Raw genomic sequence first — 25,104 nt, forward strand, 5'->3', positions numbered from 1 at the left:
GCACGGATTACTGCTGATGGGAAATAAAATCTCTTGTCGCACTGAATTTCCAATTCACTAAGCAATGCTTGCAACCCCTTGGCTGACTGACAAACTAAAGCTTGGTCATCAGCGAACTTAACTAATTTCACGAATTCCCCGCCCACTTTCATTCCTACCTCCAGTTCTTCCCATGCCTCTTTAATGATTTCCTCTGCATACAAGTTGAACAGCAACGGTGATAATGGGCAACCCTGCCTTACACCTCTTACTAACACTGCCCATCCGGACTCCCCGTTCCCCACCTGCAACTGAGCAGTCTGAGACATGTACAGGTTGCGGATTAGCCTCCTTTCCCTCCAATCTATTCCCATTTTCTGCAGAATACCCATTAGTTTTTCCCAATTCACTCTATCAAACGCTTTTTCGAAATCTACGGAACAGGGAAATACCTCCTGGTTGTGTTCTATATTCCTCTCGATTAATAATCACATTACTGCAATGGCATCACGCGTACCTCTCCCCTTCTTAAACCCAAACTGATCATCCCCTAAGTAATCATTTGCCCTACTCTCTATCCTTTTGTTTATGATCCTGAGAACAACTTTAGCTGCGTGGGATATCAAATTTATCGTCCTGTAGTCCTCAAATGATGTAGCCTTTACCTTTTTAGGCAACTCTTATATAATATTATTTATATTTTACGAAATCCTCTGCCTTCAACATGCCTCTCTATTGTAACCAATAAAAAATGATGATCAAACAATAGAATAATGCCTACAAGATAAATTGCAAGATTTCTCCACAAATTTAGCGCTCACTGTATCGACTTCAGTCAAAACTTAATATCTTACTTCGTTGCAATGGAATATCGCAATAGCTTTAAGCGAAATATCGACAGACCTCCGAACGCGGGAGTTTGTGTTACGATTTTAACTTTTACTTAGCATGTTTATATTTTTATTTAACTGAGAAAACTTGTATCCTTCACCGTGTGTTTTTTCGAGGTACCAAGTAAGTACCGAGGAAATCGTAAGTACCAAGGAATATTCAGTGTACCAAACACTATTTTGCCGTATTGATTGACCCCACCAACAACATGTTGACGAGGAATTTACTGCCTGCATCCCCTTTCTCCACATTGCCCAGCCAGTAGTGATATAATGTACTGAAATGCATGAATCCTCCAAGAATTTACTTCATACTCCCAGTTTAGTACCAATGTTTGTGGGGTACTGGGAATTGAAAAATCATTGATGGTGACCGATTTTGGTTTGAATTTGTCCAATTTTAGGATGCTGCCCATTGATGGAAGTAAATTTCATACAGGCACATACAAGCAGATGATGTAATCTTGCCTACTTGTGGCCTTATTCTGAATGACCTAAAGAATTAGAATGTCTCCTTTTCAAGGGTGGTTACACATACTTTTGAAATGTATCAAATCATACATGTAGTTAATCAACTTTGCTAACCATTTCCCCAGACCTGACTGACCAGTATGCATTGAGTTTCTACAATAAAATTGTTAATCAACTACACCGCCATAATTATGCAATAGTTTTTTGCTCATCCCTTATTTATCCAGATAATTGACTTAAAAGGGGCAAACATCAAATTTAGTTTTGAAGCTGAGGTTGTGAAGGGGGTAGGGTGCTACAGGATTACTGACTGTAGATTACTGACCTGGAGGGCTAAGGTTCGATCCCCAGATATGTCTATGGGCACCACCAGCTTCACAGAACTTCCTGAATTTTCAGATACTAGATCTTCCTAGGAAACCACTGATATTAGAGGGAAAAACACTTGCCTCCCTACTGGAACTACTAGGTGAACTTTACTCCCCATTGAGTGTGTCCCTATTGTGTGAGCTCTACATTGGCCTAAACTACTGGTTGATAATGTGCTGTTCTGTGATATTTTCTTACAGAGCCTAACATGTACTATTAATGAAGGACATATGCCATCTCTCTACCATCACACTTTATATATACATGCTATATGATTAATGACATGTAAATGTTTGTTTCTTAATACTTTACTCCAGTCAAAATCTGTTGTCAATTATTTCATTACATAGGAATTGACTCAATGCTAAACATTCACTCTAATTATACTATATATCAGTCTACTTGCATTTAAAACTAAGGAAAGAAAGCCATTGATTAAATAATTAAAAAAATTATGGAAGCATATTTTTGACTCACTGCTAATTTTCCAAAGGTGTTTTTAACAATAAAAAATAAGAGGACAGTAAATGAAAAAAAGCTTTTCAACACTCAAAACACTTTTTATTATTTCAAGGAAAGAAGTAAATACCCTCTCTGGGCCTAAATCTACTTCCATCAGTAATAATAAATAAACTTCTCAAATATTCACTAAACATTTATATATAGATTTTTATGTGTATATAATTATATTATTTTCATATATGTAAATATATTAAACTAAGGACATCTGAATAAAAAAAGATGCACAATATTGAACATCAATGGTAGATTTTTGCAAAGATGTAGTGATTTCAAGGCTATTTGGCATTGTTTCAATCAAGTGAATGACATTGCTGTTCTTTTACAATATGTATTTTTTCTCAATGTCAATCACAGATTGATACAATGCCTATCCTGCTTAAGAACAACCCTACCTACTCAAAAGTCGTCAAACTCTTCCAACATCATCCCATCACAGTTAATTACAGATTTAAGGGAAATAAAGCTTATTTATCAAGGTCGGTTGTTCTCAAGTGAAAGACTCTTTTTGAGTAGACGGCGTGTTGATTTTCACCTGCAATGCTTTCAACCTTTGTGTTGGGAATGGTGGAAACAACACAGCTTTGTTACCAATATGCTGAAGTGAGCACAACACAAAAATATTACCATACCATACATATGTACACATTCCTTTCAGCATTTCAGCACATCACTTATATCGTTACATGTAATTCTCGATCCATTGCATTGTTATTACACTAACATCAGCATAGGATACCTGAGGTCCTGCCCAAGATGTATAATGCTTTTCCATTGATTGTGATTTCAGCTGTTTACCAAGAATGCACTCACAGTGCATGGAATCATACCTTAAACAAGCATCCAATCATCTCTCAATCCGCCTAAAGCAATTACAACCCCCAAAAAGCATCAAAGGATCTTTTACCTTAACTCCAAACCACACAATGGCTCTATAGGAGCTCCTAAAATGGAGACTTCCAATCAAATAGATAATCTACCAACACAAAGCAGAGAAATAGAGCCACAGGGATATGGCCCACATTGACACAAGAAACTCGAGCTAATATCACGCCATCCACTTAAACATATCACAGTCAAGTGTTCTTATTTTTTTTAGTTTTTTTTTAAGTTTCTTTAACAGGATTACACCTGGAGACAGTTCATTGTCTATGATTTGGCAATGAGCCACCCTAAATTTTGTTTCCTTAAAATCTCTCACAGAGAAGAGTTTTTAGTATGGTGAGCACACTTGGAAATTTTTTTGGCACATCCCAAAGAATCACTTTTGCAAGAGATGGTTCAAATAGGACAGAATGCCACAAGAAAGCAGATACCTGGGAATCGATCATATCTCACGACTTACCCCAAGGCAATCTGAACATCACCAAAGGCACTCACCACCCTACCAAGTGAAATGACACAACCTACAAACACCACTGCTGGAGACTCGATAAACCTTTTAAAAAGAGGCAAATTCTTGTCGTACAACGAGGAAAGTTGCACCCATCCCGACTCACAATTGTTCCACAGCAGATGCCTCCCATTTTGGGAGAACAACTGCTGCCAATGGCTGCTGTAGCCAACCTTGACTCTCAAAACCAAGAGCAAATTATTCTCAACCAAGTCTTGCTCCGTCCCTCTCTCTCAACAATGGGCCAGTCTGATTTTATAACTCCTTTGGAGCACACACACAGTTGCCTGGGGCAGACCACATTGGCCTCCCTTACTCTGCCAGGCTGATGTGACAACGGCAGCTACTTGGTAGGTGAAAATTTTGGATTGGTAGGGCCATGTGTGAAAGATCTGAGCTCATAGGCTTCCTCACATGTTGAAGAAGCTGTGGCAGTGTCCATATCCGACTTGCGAAATATTATCATTCTAATGTCTGTGTGGAGGTAGATGCGCCCCGACTTGGAACTTGAAAACCTGACAGGAAAAAAATATTCATTTAAGAGATTTAAACCTCTCATGAAAGAATAAGTTTAAATGACAACACAAAGAATGCATCTCGAATTTAAGTTTCAGTATAAATTCCTTTTGAGTAAGGTAAGTTTAAGACTTCTTCTGACATAAGAAAGATCATTTCAAATTATTATTGGAACAAAATAGCTCGATTTCATACAACAAGTTAGAACAAAATATCACTAACAGGGTGGCATTGCAACAATTCAGTTTGAAGCCTACTGACACAAAACTACAGTCACTGCTCATCACAGTTCAGAGTTATTTATACTCGAGGGTTGCATTGAATATTTCTTCCCTGGTTATTTACAAAAATCTAATACCAAATTTGAGGTTCTGAAGGGCATTATTTTTAATAATATTTCTGGAATAAGCCCTCCTGGAGCCCTTCCTGATCATTTTAAAGAAATATACAAGTATACCATTCCACCATGCAAAATAATATTTCTTTCAATAAAATAAATAATATGAAGAAAAGTTAATATTTTTTCCAAGCATTAGTGGTGTGCGAATACTTATACTACCCAAAGAAACTATACGATCCCACAACTTCCATTCTCTTAGTCAACTATTAATGAACCAAAAATGCATTTGCAACTGAAGCAGGAAACCAACCTGAGATGGATGAGGTAGCGAAGCCATTTGTGGGCCTCTGTGCTGCCAGGAGTGGAGAAGTCTTTAGAGGAATTGGCTGGCACATAGAGTGTACGTTGGCGCAGGAAGGTCTGAGAGAGTGGTGGCATGTCTGCAAGGTCATACAACACCACAAACATCTTCACCACAGTCCCAAGGGGATTGAACAAGGTGACCTGAACTGTTCCAGACCTAGGGACGCAGTACCCTTTCCTCCCCAGGTTTATGTGACTCTGTGAAGAAGAACACCAATTATTATTATCAATAATTAAATCGTATTAAATATACCCCATAAAACAACACAGCTTTCATTAAAAACTAAAACCAATTTCAGCTACATGATAATCTTTCACTGAGTTCCGACCAATGCAAAAATTTGCCCTTCTCTATAATCATGCTATTCTTTTGAAATGAGTCAAATTGAAGATTAAAAAAGTGGTCCAAGGATTGAATGCATGAATAATATTACATGATTTGAAATAGAAAAGTGGCTATAGAACATATTTTCCACAGTTTTTTTGCGCATCAAAAATAAAAAAACTATAAATAAAATCATACTTTTCATTGTAGTCCAACTAACCCTAACCATGTAAATATGGCCTGTCCTTCAAACTTGAGTATCATCTTTATTTAGCTCATCTTTATTTTTCTATGCCATCAATTTACTCCAACTTATGTTCCATAAGTACCGTATTTCCCCATCGATAATGCGCACCCGGAACTTTGCAGTTATCATGAACTTGTATAGATACCTCGCACCCAGTGCTTCTTAGTTATCTTCAACGTGTTAGATGCCGCACATCTGTATATACATATGCGCATAAAAATTATATATAGTGTGTGTAAAAATACGTCTATGTATGGAGGTTTTCAATTTTCATGACATAACGTGCATTGTCATTTTTTGATCATCTGAACATTTTTGTATAGATAATGCTCGTGTTATCGATGGGAAAATACGGTAATTATGACAGCCCCTCACACACGACCGGGGATTATTCTGTAGAGAGGAATGCAGAATTTAAACTAAGGTGACACAAAACCTATCACATGGCCCTTAAACTAATTGAAGGCACAATGAAGAATTTAGTCACCTGTAAAACAAACTACATCATATTTTCCAAAATTAAGTTATGCTTAAACTCATGTAGTCTGTGCACTACTTCATACACTGAGTAAGATACGAAATACAGAAAAAATAAGAAAAGTATGGGGTACAGAAAACAAAATTACCAGTTTTCTGATCCCTCCTGAAAACAATACTTTTTGGATGCAGTTAGTTTTACAAACAGAAAACTCAACGTATTTAAGTCTTTAAATAATATAGTTGCTACAGTTAATAGCGAATCCAATAATAACTGTATTTTTTAATATAACCCATAGGAAAAGAAATCAGTATTTTAAGCTCATTTTGATTGAGAAATATAAAATATTGGACACTCACTGGAATACCAATAAATCTAAAAATCAATATCCTTGAACACTTGAACATAAATCTATGCTTTACCATTTGCTAACATAAATCACTTTAACCAAGGGGAATTTTGTAAAATCTCTTATGGTAATAAAACTAATCATCATGCATTACAATAAAACAGTAGAAATCTTACCAGATATGGAGTGGAAACTTTATCATTGTCTCCAAGTGTGTAAAAGAATACTGTAACAGGAAGGAAAAGATGATTTGGACATCCAGTTGGGCCACTAGCTCCAATTTCAGCTGTGAAGCCCTGGACAGTTGAGACTGGCTCCAGACGACCATTGAGAACTGACTCCTCAAAGGATCCAAGGAGAGATGCCGAGGTGGGGGAAGGAGCACCGGAGGGAAGGAGAGGTCGGGGACCACGCACGGAACGTGGAGTGCAGGAGTAGCCATTGGTCAAGGGCGAGGAGAGGGATTCACTAAAGGCAGCCTTTTGGACAGTGGGAAAACTCTCCACCGGTGGCCTCCTCTCAGTGGTGGTGATGGGGCAAGGGGCTAGGACAATGGGTGGTGAGGGTGTTTCGGGAAGTGAACCAGGCTCTGCTTCCTCCTCCGCCTCTTCTGATCGCTCCCCAGACTCAAAAAGGGCACTGTGAGCAAGCAGAGATGGGTATCACATCAATGACCACAGCAGCAACATAAAAAACTTTTCACTTCATATTTTAACTAATTAATAAGGCACATGGTAAATAAAGGCCTACTTTTTCTAAGTTTGAAATTAAGTATTAAATTATTCACATCATTTTAATGAAGCTTACCATTTACTTCTCCACATTAAATACCATATACATAACCATTATTGGTCACTATTTTCTTGGAAAACTCGTTTGCTTAAACCATCATTTTGCCCATTAAGATGATAAAAAAATACATGCCAACACATTCTGACCCCTATATTATTCCCAATTATTTTCAAACAATCAACACACACTACACCCATGAAAACTGCGCGCTATTGATTCCTTTTTTTAAAGAACATGTCCTCTGTTGAGAAGAACTATAAATATTTTGATTTTTCAAGGCTAAAACAATAATTGGATCCATCCGAGTGTCACACAACATCAATTCCAGTAATTGCCATTATTAACAATTTTGAACAAACAATTCCTTAAATTCCAAAAACAAATTAATGAAAATAAGTGAAAAATTATTAAAATTATTGAAGTGACACTTGAAATAGCAAATTATCTATTTTAAGGGCAGCATTACTGACATATTTATGGACAACATTCAATCAGGACTTTGGTCTGCATTTTTATACTATTTAGTGGTTTTCAAAGTTCCTAACTCTCTAAACAAAGACTAATAATAAATAAAAATCAGTGGAAGTTGCTATATGTAATAACCAAATCTTATTGCAAAATAATGCAAACTAAGATGATTGTTACGTGAATAAAAAATATGAATATAAAATGCTAGGCAATCAGATGAACATTAATTATAGATGTACAAAGAGATTTGAGCCATAAACACAGGTTCATATTGCAGTAATGTCTCCAACTTCAGTTACCTATAACTTTAAAGAAGAGACTTAAGGTGAGTTCACAAAAAGGTAATATTACACACCTTCGTATAGCTGATACTGAATTAAGGGAGCTGTCAAAGTCGAAGCGTGTTCCGCGTCTTATCGGGGCAGGGCTAGAGGTGAGAGGAAGTCCAGTGCGACAATGGAATACCATCGAGGCAGCAGAATCCAGAGATTTTCGGAAGCGAGCTTTATCCTTGGCAGATGGAACTGGTCGCCCACAAGGTAAACTTGAAGAACCAGAGCGTACTGGAGACACATTTGACGAAGACTGCAGAGTTAAAGGAAAACAGAAGAGCACAGGTGAACACATGATGATCTCATGAATACCAGGAGATATGAGCAGGTCGGCATTCTTTGAAACTTCATGCATGAATGACATCAGATCCTCATCATTTGACAGGGGATAGATAGACATCACTAATTAGAGAAATATTCCGTGGCAATGAGAGAAGTCAAAGAATTAATCATTTTAAAAAGCAGAAAAATTGTAGGAATATTTAGCCCAGAGTAGCCACTGCCACTGAAATTTACACTATTAATCAGGAGCTTTTTCTATTACATTTTAGAACAAAGGGCTCAAAAAATGCAGCCACATCATAAAACTTTTCTAATAACAAAAAACAAATGTGATATTAGATGTTCTACATGCATGTTGCAGTTAACCAATATAAAGAGCAAAAGATGGATGTTTCAAAACAAGCAGTATTAATTAAGAGAAATAGACTTACAACATCTGTCTCGCATTTATCTTGCTCATCCTTCTGGCAATCACTACTGTTTTCTGCACCACAGTGTTTTGTGCTTGAATGGCATGCTGCAACCTCAGGGGACTGTGCTTCTGTCTCACTGTGGCAAAAGTTTTCTCCAAGCATCTGTTCCTGCTTCTCATAAGATCTCTCATTGGCTACGTGTGGGAGTGTCTTCTTCAAGGGATTTTGGCACTCTTCTGTGAGCAGCTGGTAGACATGCCGATTGTGGACTCTTGGAATTATGGGTCCCTTTGTCACAGATGCAGATATTGGACTCAATCCACGATCAGAATCTTCCTCCTCCTCACCATTCCTCTTGCGCCTTCTCAATGTGCAACGATTCCTAGGAAAAAAAGTACTTTCAATTGAGTCTTCTTTGATGATAGGATGAGGTGAAAGAACAATATCAAAGAATCAATATCAATCTTACTCGTGATGATGGGTAATCTTTTCAAAATTTATGTGACCTCAAGAAATCTTTACTCAGAAATAAATCTGTGAATCTGTTTATATATTTTACAGAAAGAATAAATATCATGGGAAAAAGATAATGTGACCTACTTTCAATGGACAAAAAATTTTGGTTTTAGAGATTTTTTCCTCGATGCGTATGAATTAGAGTAAGCACTCATTCGTGGAATGCTTAAGCAGATTATCACTTGACAATGTTGAATGGTACGTGATTCCCAAGTGAATTGATCGAGTAGAACAACAAAAGAAAGGATTAATCGTTATATTTTCACTAATTATTTTGATATTTACAAAGGAGTCAAGAGCTGATAAAAAACATCTTCACAATGAGAGACTTATTCTTACAATGTCTCCTCCCCAGAAATAAGTATGGCAGATAAATTATTCACGATTTGAATAATTCAACATCAACCATATACTTGACTTAAATGTTAAATGAGTGATCTCTGAAAACCTTAACTACATTCAGAAACAAAGTGAACAAAATGGGTATCAAGAAGTGAAAACTTACCTGAGAACTTCGAGAACTTCCAAAACCTCCCCCACTTCCATTGGACTGAGTGGAATTGGTGACTTCTTCTTGTTGGTCCCATCACACCCCTCCTCCCTCTCCTTGCTCCCTCCCCTTCCTTCCCGCCTGTATCCTGCCCCTCTGCCACCCACCCCCTTCGCGTCACCCCCAACTTTCTCCTGCTCCCTCCTATCCTCCCCTTCATCATCCTCCTCCTCCGCATGGCGACAATGGTGCTTGCCAGGACGGTTACATGGCATGCGCATCCGGTCGTCAACGACAAATTCAACAGAGGGGCAGGGAGGGGATGCCTGCCCACGGGCCTTCATGTGCAGTGAGGTGTTCAGGGCCGGCAGGTCCCTCCGCCGCACAAGACCATGCCGGCTGATCCTGGATGTGCACACTGTCTCGGTGGCATTAGACTGCTCATCAGGAAGATGAGGGGAAGACCGCCTGGTTGATGAAGGGTAGCAGGTGTTGTTCTTGCTCCAAGCATCTGCTCCCATGCCACCCGGATCCACTAATAAAACAAAAATTATGACAATTGATAAAATTTGATATTGATGGCAAAAGTTGGTTTTTCAAAAGGGACAATTAATCATGGTATACCATCCAAATTTCAACTGGCCTTCATCAGGATGAAACAAATTAATGTTTATAATGTTCTACACACTTGATTGAGCTCACCCATTACTTTAACATCCAACCATCATGGTCAAGGTTGCATTCACATGGTATGTTTTTAACTTTGACTGTCATGCTTAGTAACTATAACCACAATTGGGACCAATACTTTATGGAATATGACCAAGTTCAAATTTATTCCTAATACAATAATTCCACAAAGTAGGGACTGAAGGCTTGGCAAAAATTTGATTTGAATCCAGTTTCATGCAGCATTTTTTCATTTAAACTGCATTTACATTTTATATGATGGCTTAAGCATAAGTGGGCTGGACCAGAACCTCTTCAAGGCCAATACAGTAAATTCATGTGAAAGGTGATTGCAAAGTAGAAAGCAAACCAGTGAAGGAGTTCTCTGAGTGGAATTAAGTTTGAACTAGTTTGAAGGGCAACTCCAAACATTATTTGCACAGCTTGGTCACATTTTATCTAACTTCATCCCAGTTTTTCAATGACCATGCCATCTTTTCCTTCAATTTTTATCTGAAGTGCTTCGAGCCTTTCTAGGTATGTCCTTTGACCTTCATTTCTCATCATTTTTAGAGTAACTAACATAACTCCGTTGAAATTAGTTGGACTATAGTCTTAATATATACCAGTTCATGCACTCATGATGACCTGCAGCAAGCATTAACTGTGACAGACAATTATCAATAATTCCAAATGATGATATTATATTCTTCATTGGACGACAAATTGTCAGCTTTTACAAAAAAAAGATTCCTAATTGTTCCTTAACATTTTTCAAAAGACAAGCAATTTGAAGCTTTTACTGATTTCCACAACTAAGTGGTCACCCTCCATTGGGAAAATCAAGTGATGTCATCTCTTTCATTATCCAAGGCACCAAAACATTGGGAGTGTGCACGTCATGTCCCCAAAAAGATCTCCCAGTTGTCAAAAAACAACACTGAGTACAGCTATCAGAACATATTTGCAATTCTTTTGTATCAAGCATGACATTCTTGAGCCATTATGCCACCCAGTACAAAATCCACCATTTCAATTCAACGGCCAGGGAAAAATTCAAAATAATTCAGGTCACCCCCTTTGAAGAAGTCATGAATGCAAACCATGATATCCAACACAAATATGTTTTTTGCCAAGTGCACACAAAGCTGGAACATCACTAGAGAGAAGTTAAATCACACTTCACATGCCGGGGGACTACTTTTAGAAGTATTTAAATGCCATTTGGGACAACATAGGGTAGGGCTTACTAATTTTCAAACAGTCCTTAAATATCTTCATGATCAAAAGACAATTCTTAACTATATGAAGACATTCTGTATGATGAGAATGTGAAATTTTTTCCACACAGAAAACTATCAATCTTAAACACAGAACTATGCATAATAGTGACTATATTAGGCATGCCTCTTTAAAAATCCAATAAAATTTAAACACAGGGATGGTGACTCATGCAACCCTCTTTTCATTTTGGCAAGTGCAAAAATGCATTCTCTGTAAGAATCTCAAACTGGGGGGGGGTCATGAGAATGCAAAATACAGAAACAAGGAAAAATACCCAAGGTTACATATTTGGATTTTTGTGTGGGTAGGGAGAATGGTGAATGCGGTAAAGGGAGAGTAACACAAATGAAGTGCTGGACATGTTGGGGGAGGAGTGAGGGTTCCTGACAGAAATACAAAGGTGGCAGAAAAGGTGGATGCAGAGAATTTTCATAGGCAAAGGAATGCTGAAGAAGACTTTGTTATAAGGAAAGACAACGTTAAATAAGCAAGGCAGGGGGAGGAAAAGGATAGAAATGTTGGACAGAAGAAAGGGAAGCAGAAATTAAATGGAATTGAAAAACTGGGTCACTTAATTTGGGATGTCAGGCTGTGACTTCTTAGGTGAGGTTAAGAATCTGCGTGTGTTCAGTCTACATCCATTCAAGACCTAGACTACCAAATAAATGAATATCTGGATTTGATGACATGAAAAATAACTTGCTATTACCTCTTCCAACACCAAACAACATTCAATCATGTCCTGCCTCATAATCTCTCTTCCTTCACTTGATGAGGAAGGCATGTCAAAAAAACATTTGTGTTTTCTGTTTCTTTACCAAACTGAAAATCACTCAGATAACCCACACCCCATTACTTTCATCCTTTCAACTGAATTTATCGCCCTGTGACCACTTCCATTATTTTTACACTGCAAAACCTCTAACATCATAAGATCCAAAACATTTCACCTAAACATCTATTTAGCAATTGTGTACTCGCTGACAATTAAGTGCAATCATCCACTGCAATACTTACTGACAATTAAGTGCAGCAGCTCATGAATAACCATCAGAGGGGTCAATGGTTATGGGCTTACTCAGCCTACCCCTAACCTTACACCTCATTACACCCATATTTTCCTCATCTTCCACAATGGATAACTACCAATATAATGCTTCAATATCATAAATAAGTTAAACTCACTGTGATTAGATGAAATATTTTTCCCAAATAATGGGGTGTCCCTGAGAAATAGAGTTGTGGTAGATGGCAGTGGGTTGCGATGTGATGCCGGAGGTGGCGGTAAGTGGCCTGGACCATGGATTGGCCCACGTCTTTCCCATGGAGGCGGATCTAGCAGACTCTCTCCAAGGAGAGGTTCTGACAGACTTGAGTCTTGAGTCTTATCTGCTTGAGGAAGACTGCTCTTGGAGCCCCATCGCTGGCAAGATAGTTTTCGTCTTCCACCTGAACCACTCACAGCCTCACTGCAATGGTTTCCAAGGAATGAATATAGAATTTGCACATAAATGAACTAACAACAGATTATGACATCAATGCATGCATGAAAAATTAATACAATAGAAGCAAGACATCTATCTAAGCCATGTTTATATGATTGCATTAAAGTGTCAGAGAGTCACGCATCATTATAAAACATAATGACTAGAATATAATGCCCTAGATAATTTATCCAATGGAGCAAATCAATGCCTTTGATGAAATCCCTTCCAAGAAAGCAAACCCAAAGTAACTTTTGGAGCATTTATTAATTAGCTGAATGGTCCAAAAAAAATTTATACTAGCAGATTAAGCATATCTCAGGAATTTAGTAGGTATATGCATTGGAATGCAATCAAAAGAAAGAAATTAGAATTTGACATTAAATAAAGTACACAACTTGATAGCCAGGGTAACCTTATTGGTACAAAATCTCACCTCCAACCCTTGGAAGGGCTCTCCTCCTTCCTGGTCTTTTGGCCCTCTTCCCTTACTGGGCATGCAGTTGTGGTATCTGCAGCTCCAGCATCCTTCTTTTCGACACTCCCACCATTCCATGCATCAGCTATCATGTGGATAGGGCATGACAGCCGTGGCACAGATTCCATCCTAGGTAGACTGCTCAAGCTCACCTGAAATATTAGTCATGATTCAATGAGCCTAACTTTTGAAACATAAGCACATTTGAAAGGTTATCTTAACAGTTTCATCATATAATGTGTATTACAGTCTGATTCATAACTTATATTAGGCAAATACTCTGCAGAATGTTATACATTAATGTTTTCTTGAAGGAAGTTTCTCATGAAGAGAATAAATCCAAGTTCTATCAGATACTATATGATCATTTTTTTAAGGTAGGCTACCAGTCTAGGTACATTTTGGGTGGTCCCTTATGAATATTATATTATATGAATGATAAGAATTTCATTTTGTTAACACTACATTAAATCTTTCTTCATGCCATCCTAATTCATGTTATCTAGAAAGCCTATTCCTTTCCTTCCTCTACCCTACTTACCTAACATTCTACCTTCAATCAAGGGCTTCAAAATCTCACTACCCTGATGAATTATACGTTAAGAATGAATACTAAGTGAGCAATGGCACTTATTGCTTCGTAAACTGAGCAAGCTTATGCTGGAAACAGGCAAAATAAGCTCAAGAATTGGACCATGGCTTGCAGATTCAATATTTTATAGGCAATCTCACACACTTTTTCAAATTAATTAAAGTTATCTTCCTCTTCATTAGGTGCCTACAATCAAGGTAATAATGATGATGGAGCACACAAAAATGTATCTTGTTGCTTTTATAGAACAAAATCAAAAGTCAGATGAACATGTGGATAGGGATGGTTTGGTGCATGGACCTACCAGAAAAACATCCTCCAATTGGAACCGATGGGACATATTGCATAGAACACTTTTTCTTCATGTTGGTTTGTCTCTCACAAACCAAGTGCAACAAGCTACATGTTAATGTAGCATATAATTTTGTTTTTAAATATGCACTTCCCTTCTTTCACATCATTCTCCATTTTCACTTTTTAATTTCCAGAGATATTGATGGTTTGGTTATGGATGCTAATTCAAGATTACTGTTTTGTACTATGAACTTATCTTTCATTTCATCTACCATGATGATTAGACCCTTTAATCACAGGATTCACCAGAATTTTTGGCTAATTAAATGACCTTTATTGAGGAATATTTGCCTGGTGCCAAAAAACAAACTACTCACCTCAAGAGTCGCGGCTCCTCTGCCCAGCGGAGCACTTGGGAAATGATGGACGGATGGCGGTCGCACAAAGGATGATGCCATTAACATGCCAGTCGGCACAGAGAGTCTGTACATAACGTGGGCAGGTGACCGGCCTCCACTGCTGCTCCACCATGCACCAAGTTGGGAAAAGTGCAGTTGGGAGCGCACTGCTTGGAACAATCCCTTCAAACCAAGAGAGTGGTGTCTGGCACCACCTACCATTGCTGAAGATCCAGGTACAGGTTTTGAGCCAGGAGCACTACCTTCTTGAGTTCTACAAAGATGAGTAACAATTTTTCCATGGTAGAAATAAAGAGGAAATGATCAAATTTCAAAGGTAGTAACCACCATCATATGCAGTCCACTTGTCATATGTAGGTTTAGATTTTGCTCTCAATAACTAACTAATACACAGAGTATAGTAATTATCGTATTTCTTTTAAAGATGAGATTTCACAAAGAAACACAGAAAACCTTCATTTGTTTTGTTTCAATGATAATGCATCAACCCTTATTCACACAACCACCTGCTAGTAGCCACTTCCAGAGTCACAACAAAGTAAAAATTTCCACTGAGGTCAGACGTTACAAGACAAGAGTGATTACAACAAATAAAACCACTGCATATGGGGCAGTAACAAAGAACTGCATGATATGGCCAAGTGTGAAAGGATTCTGTCAAAAATTTTTGTGACAATAATTATTTGAGACGAAATTTCCCATCATGAAACCCCTTGAATGAAGCAGTTAATTCTATATCCAAAAATACCTTCCTTATATCCCTTATTTTCCGCTGAAATTGAACAATCTTTCCTACTCTGTCACTGCATATTTTTCTGTTGCTTTACTTATGAGCTGATATGAGAATTGGAAAACTGTGTGATTAGCATGGTACCAAAAGCTTTTAGAGTTTTTTGCCTCCTTTTCATTACTTTCTGCACTCTAGTTTCACTACTGTAAGAACAATGCCTGATGCCATACATGGTACTAACTGAAACACCATTACATGGGAATAATGTTACGACAAACCTAACATAGATAAGCAAAACATTATCATATGAAGTGAAAGCAATTCCATGCTTTGGCATGATTTGTTGCTAACCATGCTCTTACATTTTAAAAGACTTTGTCCTGAAAGAAAGTCAAAGAGTTGCACCAGCAGCAAAATTTCATGTCGAGCGTTCTTAGCATAAGGCATGACTTCATAACAGCCTTGCTGTATAGATTCAACATCACAGTACAACATTCACAAATAATATAATCCCTGGAATGGCGCATTTGACAAACTACTACCACAGCAGAAACCCTGATAGTATATCCTCATACAGATCACCTCATTCTATGACAATTGTACATTAAGAATGAGGGAACAGGTTACTTTCCTATGGTACCAATTCATTACTCAATCAGGGCCTACATACAGGAGGTCACAATGGAATCACCTGCTTTCGGTAATGTAGTAAGCAAAACAATTACATTGAAAAATAAAGGGCTCTCAAAACAATTTATATAGGACTACTCTTGGCATGGAAAACAAACTCACTATGTCCAATAATTTAAAAATCATCCTGAATCACTGAGCAGCATATTTATCATTAACTGACCAAAGTCTTGAACTAGTTTGAATCTAGAATCTTCTAACCTGCAACTATATACTCTACCCCATTGTTGCCATGGCTACTGCTAAAACATTCATTTTAATAAGTTGGTAAGGGGATGCAACAGCCATCCAGGGAGTAATTACAGGGAGGTGTGTGCATGTGAACACAAATGAATGTTGACATACATGCACATTTGGACAAATTGACCACATTAGAACAGATGGCAAGTGACTCACCTGTGATGCACAATGGTGAGGGTCCACTGCTCAAGGAGCAGGAGGTCAGGGGTGCTTGTGGATGGGATGCTGCTGGTTGGGGAAGGGATAGAGTGGGTGGCTGGGGGTGCAGGCGGAGGAGGGCTGGCCACGTCCGGTGAGGATGCCCGGGCTGCGCCGCAAGGACAATCTGGGCAAAGGAGGACCTCGATGCACAAGGGCACGCCACTGCGCCAAAGGAGCAGGGCATGCTTCCGCAAGTTCTCTCCACGCTTGCACTGGAGGTAAAAAAAAAGTATATTGTTGAGAGACAAATTGTAGAAGTATTGCTTATATCACATTAACAATCTAGTAAGTTCATCAATTTAATACAAGCATGGGTCACAGAAGTACAACAGATATCTTAATGAATTAAAAATGGATCATATTGAAAAAGCTTCATGTGTACTCTGGAAAACAAATTTTAATATACCAAGTCAATAAATCAACAAGAGCAACACAAGTTCCCTCTGTCATATCAAGCATTATCATTGAGGTAAAGTCTAAAGAGGGAGTATTTACTAATGACAGTGGCATTTGCTTGTAAAAACATATCATGGTAGTACTAGGTTTTGGGTTCACAATTTGCTATGAGATAAGCTCGATACAAACTTTTGCCATTCAAGGTTCCCTTCATGCCATCTGCGCAATGAGAGAAGGCAGCCATCTCATTTCACATGGTTATGTCAAATGTCTGACACCACATGCACCTTTATCAGAGGCATGATGTGCATTATTTGTAACAAGTGAAATCATAAGTACTTTCAATGCCACTCACTGGAATGGGCCATTTCATTTGAGTCGCTCACCCCTCTCTGCATATTGCAACAAAGGTGATTCAATGTTGGTAGAAAATTTTAATTCCATCAAGACAAATCTGCCTACTTTCAATGCACACATTACCAGTGGCAATTCAAATTCAAAAGAGCAAGGTTAACTTTTGGAATTGAACTACTCAATAAAATTTGTAATCAGTTTTATAAATGATCCATTCAGAGGATAAAATGCCACAATGTCATCACTACTGCAAATGTACTTCACAAATTTACAATCCAGTCCATACAATTATAACCACTGATTTCCCTCATAATGAGAAAATGATTACCATATTATGACTTAGCATTGAAATTTGCCCAAGAGATTTCCAAATTATGATGTAACTATTAATGTTTTCATATTAATAGTCAAGCAACACATTTTTCTCATCATTCAGGAATACCATGGAATCCTAGTACTTATACTTTGGAAAATTCAATTAAGAAAATGGGAATGATCTAGTATTACTTCATTACTCATGTGTTATGATTTGGGTATGGTTACCCAAAAACAAGTAACTACTCTCGTGGAGAACTGTCAAAGTATCTAATCCGTTTAACTTGATAACAGTTTAAATTAGTAAATTAATATACATGAATTTAAAAGGATTCTCTATGAAAAAAATCTCATTTGGTGCCGTAGTAAACAAACTGGAATGAATATCTTTTAGCACCCACTTCATCTGTCCACAGGCAGATCCCAGCCTCAAGGGCACACAGTAACTTAGCTTTTGGTCTGTGTAGATATCACTGATATATATGGACCATTTTTATAAGAAATTTTACACACACCATTATCTGCAGGTGTGGATGCTTCCAAGAGGTATTGGAAAATGATGAAATAAGTTATAATAGAGCTCTCATGTGTCCCAACTGATGGCATTCACAGTTAAATCTAAAATTCCTAAACAAAGTAGAACAAAATCTTTCCAAATTTTTGAATTATCACTCAAGTGTAATGGAACTCATCAAATTCACAAGGAAGTTATGCACAAATTTGGAAGCAAATTAGGGATGGCAAAAGACAAATTAATACTGGGATATATCAAAGGAAAGTAGAAACATTTTTATTAGTTGTACCTATTACAAGTATTCAGGAAATCTCAGGATAACTACACCTTGAAAATTTGACAGAACAACAGGTAGCTGACATATGGCACAGAGGCATAATTAGGAGTTTCACTTGGGATTGGTTTCTTGATTATACTGCTAATTCAAATATTATCCCCTCAATGCCAGCAACTTCACAAGATTCTACCCATTTCTCTCATTAGAACTGAGAGTATACAAACCCACATTATATAAAAATGAAATATCTACCAACCACTTTTGTGATGACTTTGACAGCTCGTTCTTAAGATTGATTGATCCTAAGACTGAGGTGGAAGATGATATCATACTTTTTCTCCTTGGGTAATAAAACAGGGTGCTCATCACAACAAAGAGACTGAAAGTTCTCAATTCACCAGACTTTAATGAATTCGAAAATTCTTTTTTGATGGGGTATTGTGGAGGGCAAAATAAAAGGGAATATGGGAGGGGAGGAAGGGGCAATACTTAAAAGCTAGAGCAAACTGAACTGCTCCCATGGCTCACAAAATTTAACAGGAAAATCTCTCCCTGCTCTTCACATCCACGGTAATTAGGAAAATGGTGCTGGTCACGAGCCAGTGCTTCAGATTTGCACATGCAGAAGACCATCCATGCCCCATATTGGTAAATTCAGTCATCGGTCAGTCACCAAAACAGCACATCCACATAGGTATGTTGAATAATCCTCTCTATCAGCACAGAAAGGCATGGCAGGTGTATCATGTTTTTCACCAACAGCCAAGAGGTGAAAATTCCAACGACGGTCCCTAACAGCGGAAGCGAAATCAATGAAGCCCAAAGTAACAAGAGTTTTAACTGTAGGGTCCCCCATGTAAAGTACATTTTGAATGGCTCATTAGTGTGTGAATTACAAGTTTTTCAAAGGCTATAAGAATGACAAACCCCAAACACACCCAAGGGGACAATGATTTACATGTATGAATACTGCTTGAACCATGTTTCTTACCCCTACTCAAAAAAATGTATTTTTACAATAAACCCCCGCAAAAAAAGGACTCATTTTCCAGGTAGTGAAGTGTCTCAAAAGGAATCACATTGGGACAAACTATCCTCAAAACTAACATCCCAATGATATAACACCACAAAGATTTTCAAGATATTGGCACTTTAAATTAAATTAGGGACTTTTAAGACGATTTTAATCCTTTGATGAGCCTGTTAAATGAAAGGGTAGGTATCTTGAGTAAACTACAAACAAAGAGTTAATAATGGTCACCCGGGATATTTCCCCGTGAGAAATATAGCGAAATATAACAAGTGTGACTGTGCAAAAAGCTGTCCTTTGGGGAGTTTCATCGTTTTTCTTAAAAGCGACATATTTGCATATCACTCATCGTTAGCTTAGCAATAAGCAAATAAACGTTTCAAGTAGTGTTCCTTTGCAAGGCAAGCGTAGAGGAGAGCGAGCTGTCTGGGATGTTTCCTGGGAAGAATTTTGTATAATTATCGAAAAAGCGGCTTCAGAAATAAATAATACCATGTGATTTTCATAATAATCAAAATCACAAAACATAGGTAATGGAGCGGATTGGTGGATGCCACTTCACTCGCTGCCTCTTTGCTTTACAACGGGAGAACACGAGTGACCTTCACATCAAGCGCACAGCTTGATGAATCCAATTAAGAAAAACGACTTCACTCAATTCGAATCACATTGGTTCTTGAACAAGAGACATTTTACACGTGTTATCTGACATAGATTAAAGAGAAAGAGAATATTTGAAGTTGAATTCAATTGAAGAGGGCATGTCTCAAGTAGAATATTCTTTTTTTTTAAGTTCCCGTTGCTATGCTGGCGGACTCACGGGACCGAATTAGTTTCAACACAAATTGAAGCCCACCGGGGATACGATGCATTTAGCTTTCTATGAACATAAAACTAGAAAGTTAGATACGAATAATTATGAGGAAAATCGATTACCCACTCCATCATTATCGTCACACAAAAGATCATATTACTGTGAAATCGAAAGGCACCGACTTGGACCCACATTGCATTACTACACTAGGACTCGTTCTTTTTCTTGTCTTTTTAAGTTCTTTTAAAGAAAATTTTCCTTAACCCCACGAAAGGCACGTTTACTGAGTGAAGGGGAAAGTATCCAACAAGAATATCGCCACATCTTAAGTTCACTACGGAGCTCAGAACGACACGAAGCACGAACAGAAATGAAAACAGCTTCTCACAAAACTAATGTAGTTGCGAGGTAACCTGAAAGAGTAGGTAGGAGTTTACGTAACAGAAAATTTATCTATTATCTCATGAAACTCCTTCGAAGCTTATTCGCATAGCGGGGGCAATAAGTTCATAAAATCTTCAAGATATTTCTCAGTTGATTCTAGGGAAATTGAAGGTTTATTCTGCGTGAGAGCCAACCCTAGCAACAAACAGAAGGAGCGTAAACAATCGAAACCTGTGGCTTAAGAAATTTGTTGGTAACGTGTAATAATCAGAAAGGATAGGGACGTGGATTTAACAGACCTTACATGCCACCGCTATACACATTGATTTCACCCGACCCATTTCCCCGTTTCACTTTCATCGTTTTTCTCGCCGAATTATTCAAGCGAGGATGAGAGGACTGAACCGCCAGCAAAATAAGAACCAAATAACATTAACAGTGAGTCCCCGACAAACCATTTATTCATCGTTAAATATATTTCCTAGCGGGGAAGGGCGGTTTCGTCGGACGTCGTGACCACAGAACGAGAGGTCTTACTGAGGCTCCCCCACTATCGGGAGAGGACAGCGCCCGCACAGCTGACTCCCCACCCGGGGCTCCCCACTCGGTGGGCGGAGGGGGACCAACGCTCCCCAAGTCAGTAGCTCACTCTTGGGGGGGATCTGAAAACACTGAAGGAACACTCCGTTCCCCCTCCACTCCATACACGAGTCGCCAACGGAGGAGAGAAGTGATAATGGTGTAATCTACGACAGCCCTCCCTCCCGCTTCCTCCTCCGACGGCCAACGACAATAACATAGGAGCACACCCTCCACCAGAGTCCACAGGCCACCCAAAACAACAAGACTCACCAGGAAAGCCCGCGGGTCGCACTCGTGCCTGCACGCGGAGGCGGTCGGGGGAGGGCAGTGGGGCCCTTCCCCGTAACCTCGACCCCCGCCAGGCACCCGTCCCTCGACGATCAGAGTGGCCAGCCCCACGAACATCTCGGCGGGATCCATCTCCTCCACCACGGAGGAGGTCAGCATCTCTATGTGCGAAAGAGCAGAAGGGAAGACGCCATTGGTCGTGAACAAGAACTTGTTTCTTGGGGGTTAAAATTGTTTCCCGATGAACATTCAGAGGGATGCGTGGGGGGCATGGGAAATGGAAAGATGACATGAACAACAGAAAGCGACAGGGCAAACTCTTCCTAGTACATGCTCAAATGCGTACCTAAAAATCTGATAAGGCAAGAGATGCATTACGGCTGCGGGCGAGGGTTTAAACATTCCGTGCACGGGCGAAAAACAAACATTTTGCAAAACACGATTCGGTGCGATGGGATCGCTAACGGATCTTGAACAATTGAGGCAAGGTAACATATAAATCCGTCGATGCAACTCGAACACCGAGTTTCCGTTTCTTTGCGATCTCTCTACGAGAAACGAAATAATAAACAACGCGGGTGGGAGCGCAGCGTTATGCGCGAGAGTGTGGGCATTTCGTCACGTGCCCTCCATTCCGCTCCTAACGTCCGATCCGAACGAATGTTTCTTCATCACACGAAAAGAAAAGGGACGGACGGACTTGCGTTGCCTGCTGGCTTGGCTGGCTGGCTGCTGCTGAAATTGAGGCGACCCGTTTCGCAAGAGAGACTGAGCCGTGTGCCCCACTATGCGACTCGGGCCAGTCCCTTTAAAAATGCCCGTAGCCCATCCGCGTTACACGGCCAAGAAGAGATCCCGTGGCGGGTGAAGGAGAGGGGTGAGCGCAATTACTTTAAGCCGAGGTGGGATCTCAAAAACGAACAGGTTGAAAAGGGTCAGACCATCGCTCGGTCTAAGGGACGACACTCCAACATGCGCGGCAACGAAACGAAGGTGAAGGGGTTGACAAGAATAAATATGCACTTCCCCCGAATTTTTTAAACACGTCAGAGGGACGTGGATATCCGACCCCGATGGGAGAAGAGGATAGCAACAAAACGGAATGAATTAATGGCACAGGTGATCTCTCCCAACAGCGTTCCGTTATCCACAGGTCCACCACGCGAAGACTCCCACCCGAGGAGAGAAACAGCTACTCCCAATGACTAGACCAGTGCTTTCCCTTCATACAGATTCCCCCTCCCCGCGCGAGGATGAAAACGACAAGTGCCGAAAGCAATGTCAGTCACGGTTGCACTCATTTCCAGCTGTTCAGGTGGAAGAGTGACGTGTCACGGTCTAATCCCTTCAGTTTTCATTAAAAAATGAAAATTCTCTAAAATCGACGAGACTTGAGGACACGGGCACGAATAAAACCTCAGCTGGATCGAGACAGAACAGCCCAAGTACACACGTGAACACAAGACACACGAAATCTATAAAAAAAAGGTTTCGTCACCGCGCAAGTACACGGACGATCGAAAATAGAAGCGATGGGGTAAATACATTAAAGGAGATGTTTTCAGGGAATTTACCTCCTCCGCAGGTCTTCATCTTCCGTCGATACTTCAACTTCTCAAATTGTGATTCGACACGATCCAACGACGTCGAGGACCAAGAGACACAATTAAGACGAAAAAGCACCAGGCGCTCACACACAACAGAGGTCGGCCACACCACCCAGACTATGTGTCGCCACTCTCTCCTCCATTAGAATTCAACATTAATCAGGACGTTCCGTCTGCTACTAACAATCGTTCGTGATTCTGGGCTATATCCATTCTCACTGTGTGCTCTCTCAGCGACATTTGCAGCTAACTGCAATCGTTTGGGAAATGGACGAAGCTGGCGAATGAGAGTGCGAGAGCGGGCTAACACAAAAGCGTCTGCCTCGATTCACTGCTCAGCTGCAACTGAAGAGCAGACGACGATGTAGGCTAGAGCATGCTTTCAACGCTCGGCCGCTAGATGTCTCCACCGGCTCAAAAGAGCTGTCGAGTCGCTCCGAACCTGCCTGCCCTCTTTCCGCTACTCGGTCGATCATATACCTTTCCCGAGTTGCTCCTTGTCAAGAATGAATCAATTTTGTTGGCCAACCTCACCTATCTCCCCCTCGCTCACTTACTTCCTCGCTATCAATCCCTCTTTTTCTACATCCACTCTCTTTACTAATTCTTGTCAAGCACCTTGGATGATATGGGAGGAGCGTTTCGTTAGTGGGGCGTGTAAAAGAACTGGAAAATAAACAGCAATATCACCCTCTTTTTCCACCCCCATCCACTCATTCCCCCCCCCCCCCTAAGACGTTGATGTAGAATAAAATTATACGTGTTGTCTGGCAGGAGTAGAAAAGAGGATGGGTTCGAGGGGAGAGGGAAAGACGGGTGGGTGGGGATATGTTTTCCCACCCACCTTCCTTCCCCTTGTTCCTCCGGGTGGCAACCGACAAGAGAGGGCGTCCAACGGCGCAAATGCGCCTCTCTCTCTCCGCGAAGGACTGCAGCCATGTTTACAAACCTCGAGCTTACGGATAAGACAGACAGGAGAGAGTTGTTGGAGAGGTCCCCCCCTTTGGTTAAACAATGGTGGAACGATTGCATCAACTCGCACTCGACGTTTGTTAAGAGAAAAGTTAAGCACGATCGACACGATTGAGAAACAAAAGTTTCCTCTTCGATCGATTCGTATCGAGTGAAACGGAGTCTATGTCAACTTTGCAAGGCGACAAATGGACGTGTGGCAGGGGGTGTTGTGTCTCGATCCAGTAGTTTGAGATTGATAGCATTCATAGTGTTCAGTTAGTCGTAAGATTGCTGTTCTCTGACTGTTTTCATGAAGTTTTTCTTACTCTTTTGTTACAATGTATCAACGTAAAATAATTGAGATAGTGTAGATCATGATAACAAAAGGTACATTCACTATTCAATGTGGCGTTAGGAATATTCCCTCGGCGTCAGAATTTAGCTCGAATGCTTTTTTTTCAAGTTCATCTATCTAAAAGTTTCAGTCGTGCTCGTAAGCGTTGTGCCTCCATTATCGTTCCCCAGCCCGTTGGCCAGCCACCAAGGAATGAAGTGACACTATATGTACGTTCATAACGATCTGTCACATTATTGCCGCATCCGGCCGCTTAATTGTTACGTTAGGAAGACACTCTACGCCATCTCTTCATAAATTATTGGTGAAATCAAGACTTAAGCGGAACCCATGTTCTACGATTCGGATCGAGAAAAAAGGCGTGCACCGTAGAAAAGTCGTAACGAAATTGCGATGCCAAGAATCGTACGTACATAAACCATGTTCGTACCATGCCCATCGGTCCCGTAGCTATGTAATGATGACAACGACGTGTCCGACAGTGCAATCGGGAAGGAGGTGGATATCGAGGGACGTAGGGGAATGATCGAACCCAAGGTCCTTCGGCCAAAGTCGCGATGTCTACCCAGGAAATCGGAGGAAAAGGAACAAATCAGCTGTTGGGAAGGCGAGGAGCGGGAG

The 25,104-nt window shown here is 39.9% G+C and overlaps 1 protein-coding gene across 2 annotated transcripts; it reads right to left on the reverse strand.

Annotated features, from left to right (window-relative positions):
- Positions 1 to 2,149: 2,149 nt before the first annotated feature.
- Positions 2,150 to 23,530, reverse strand: atos (atos homolog atossa). Of its 2 annotated transcripts, XM_071593752.1 has the most exons (12): positions 23,142 to 23,530; positions 21,550 to 21,728; positions 16,569 to 16,825; positions 14,711 to 15,005; positions 13,406 to 13,599; positions 12,671 to 12,954; positions 9,548 to 10,067; positions 8,545 to 8,908; positions 7,855 to 8,084; positions 6,416 to 6,878; positions 4,788 to 5,038; positions 2,150 to 4,136 (listed from the first exon to the last, which is right to left on the reverse strand). In XM_071593752.1, exons 1-12 carry the CDS (start codon positions 23,158 to 23,160, stop codon positions 3,965 to 3,967), a joined length of 3,228 nt encoding a protein of 1,075 aa, XP_071449853.1. In that variant the 5' UTR covers positions 23,161 to 23,530; the 3' UTR covers positions 2,150 to 3,964. The 2 variants fall into 2 exon arrangements, with proteins under 2 accessions (XP_071449853.1, XP_071449863.1); XM_071593762.1 differs by lacking the exons at positions 21,550 to 21,728; positions 23,142 to 23,530 and adding an exon at positions 18,998 to 19,214.
- Positions 23,531 to 25,104: the final 1,574 nt, after the last annotated feature.

Source organism: Hetaerina americana, unplaced genomic scaffold, assembly GCF_022747635.1.
Source record: "Hetaerina americana unplaced genomic scaffold, ioHetAmer1.1.p SCAF_1, whole genome shotgun sequence".
NCBI classification, from domain to species: domain Eukaryota; kingdom Metazoa; phylum Arthropoda; class Insecta; order Odonata; family Calopterygidae; genus Hetaerina; species Hetaerina americana.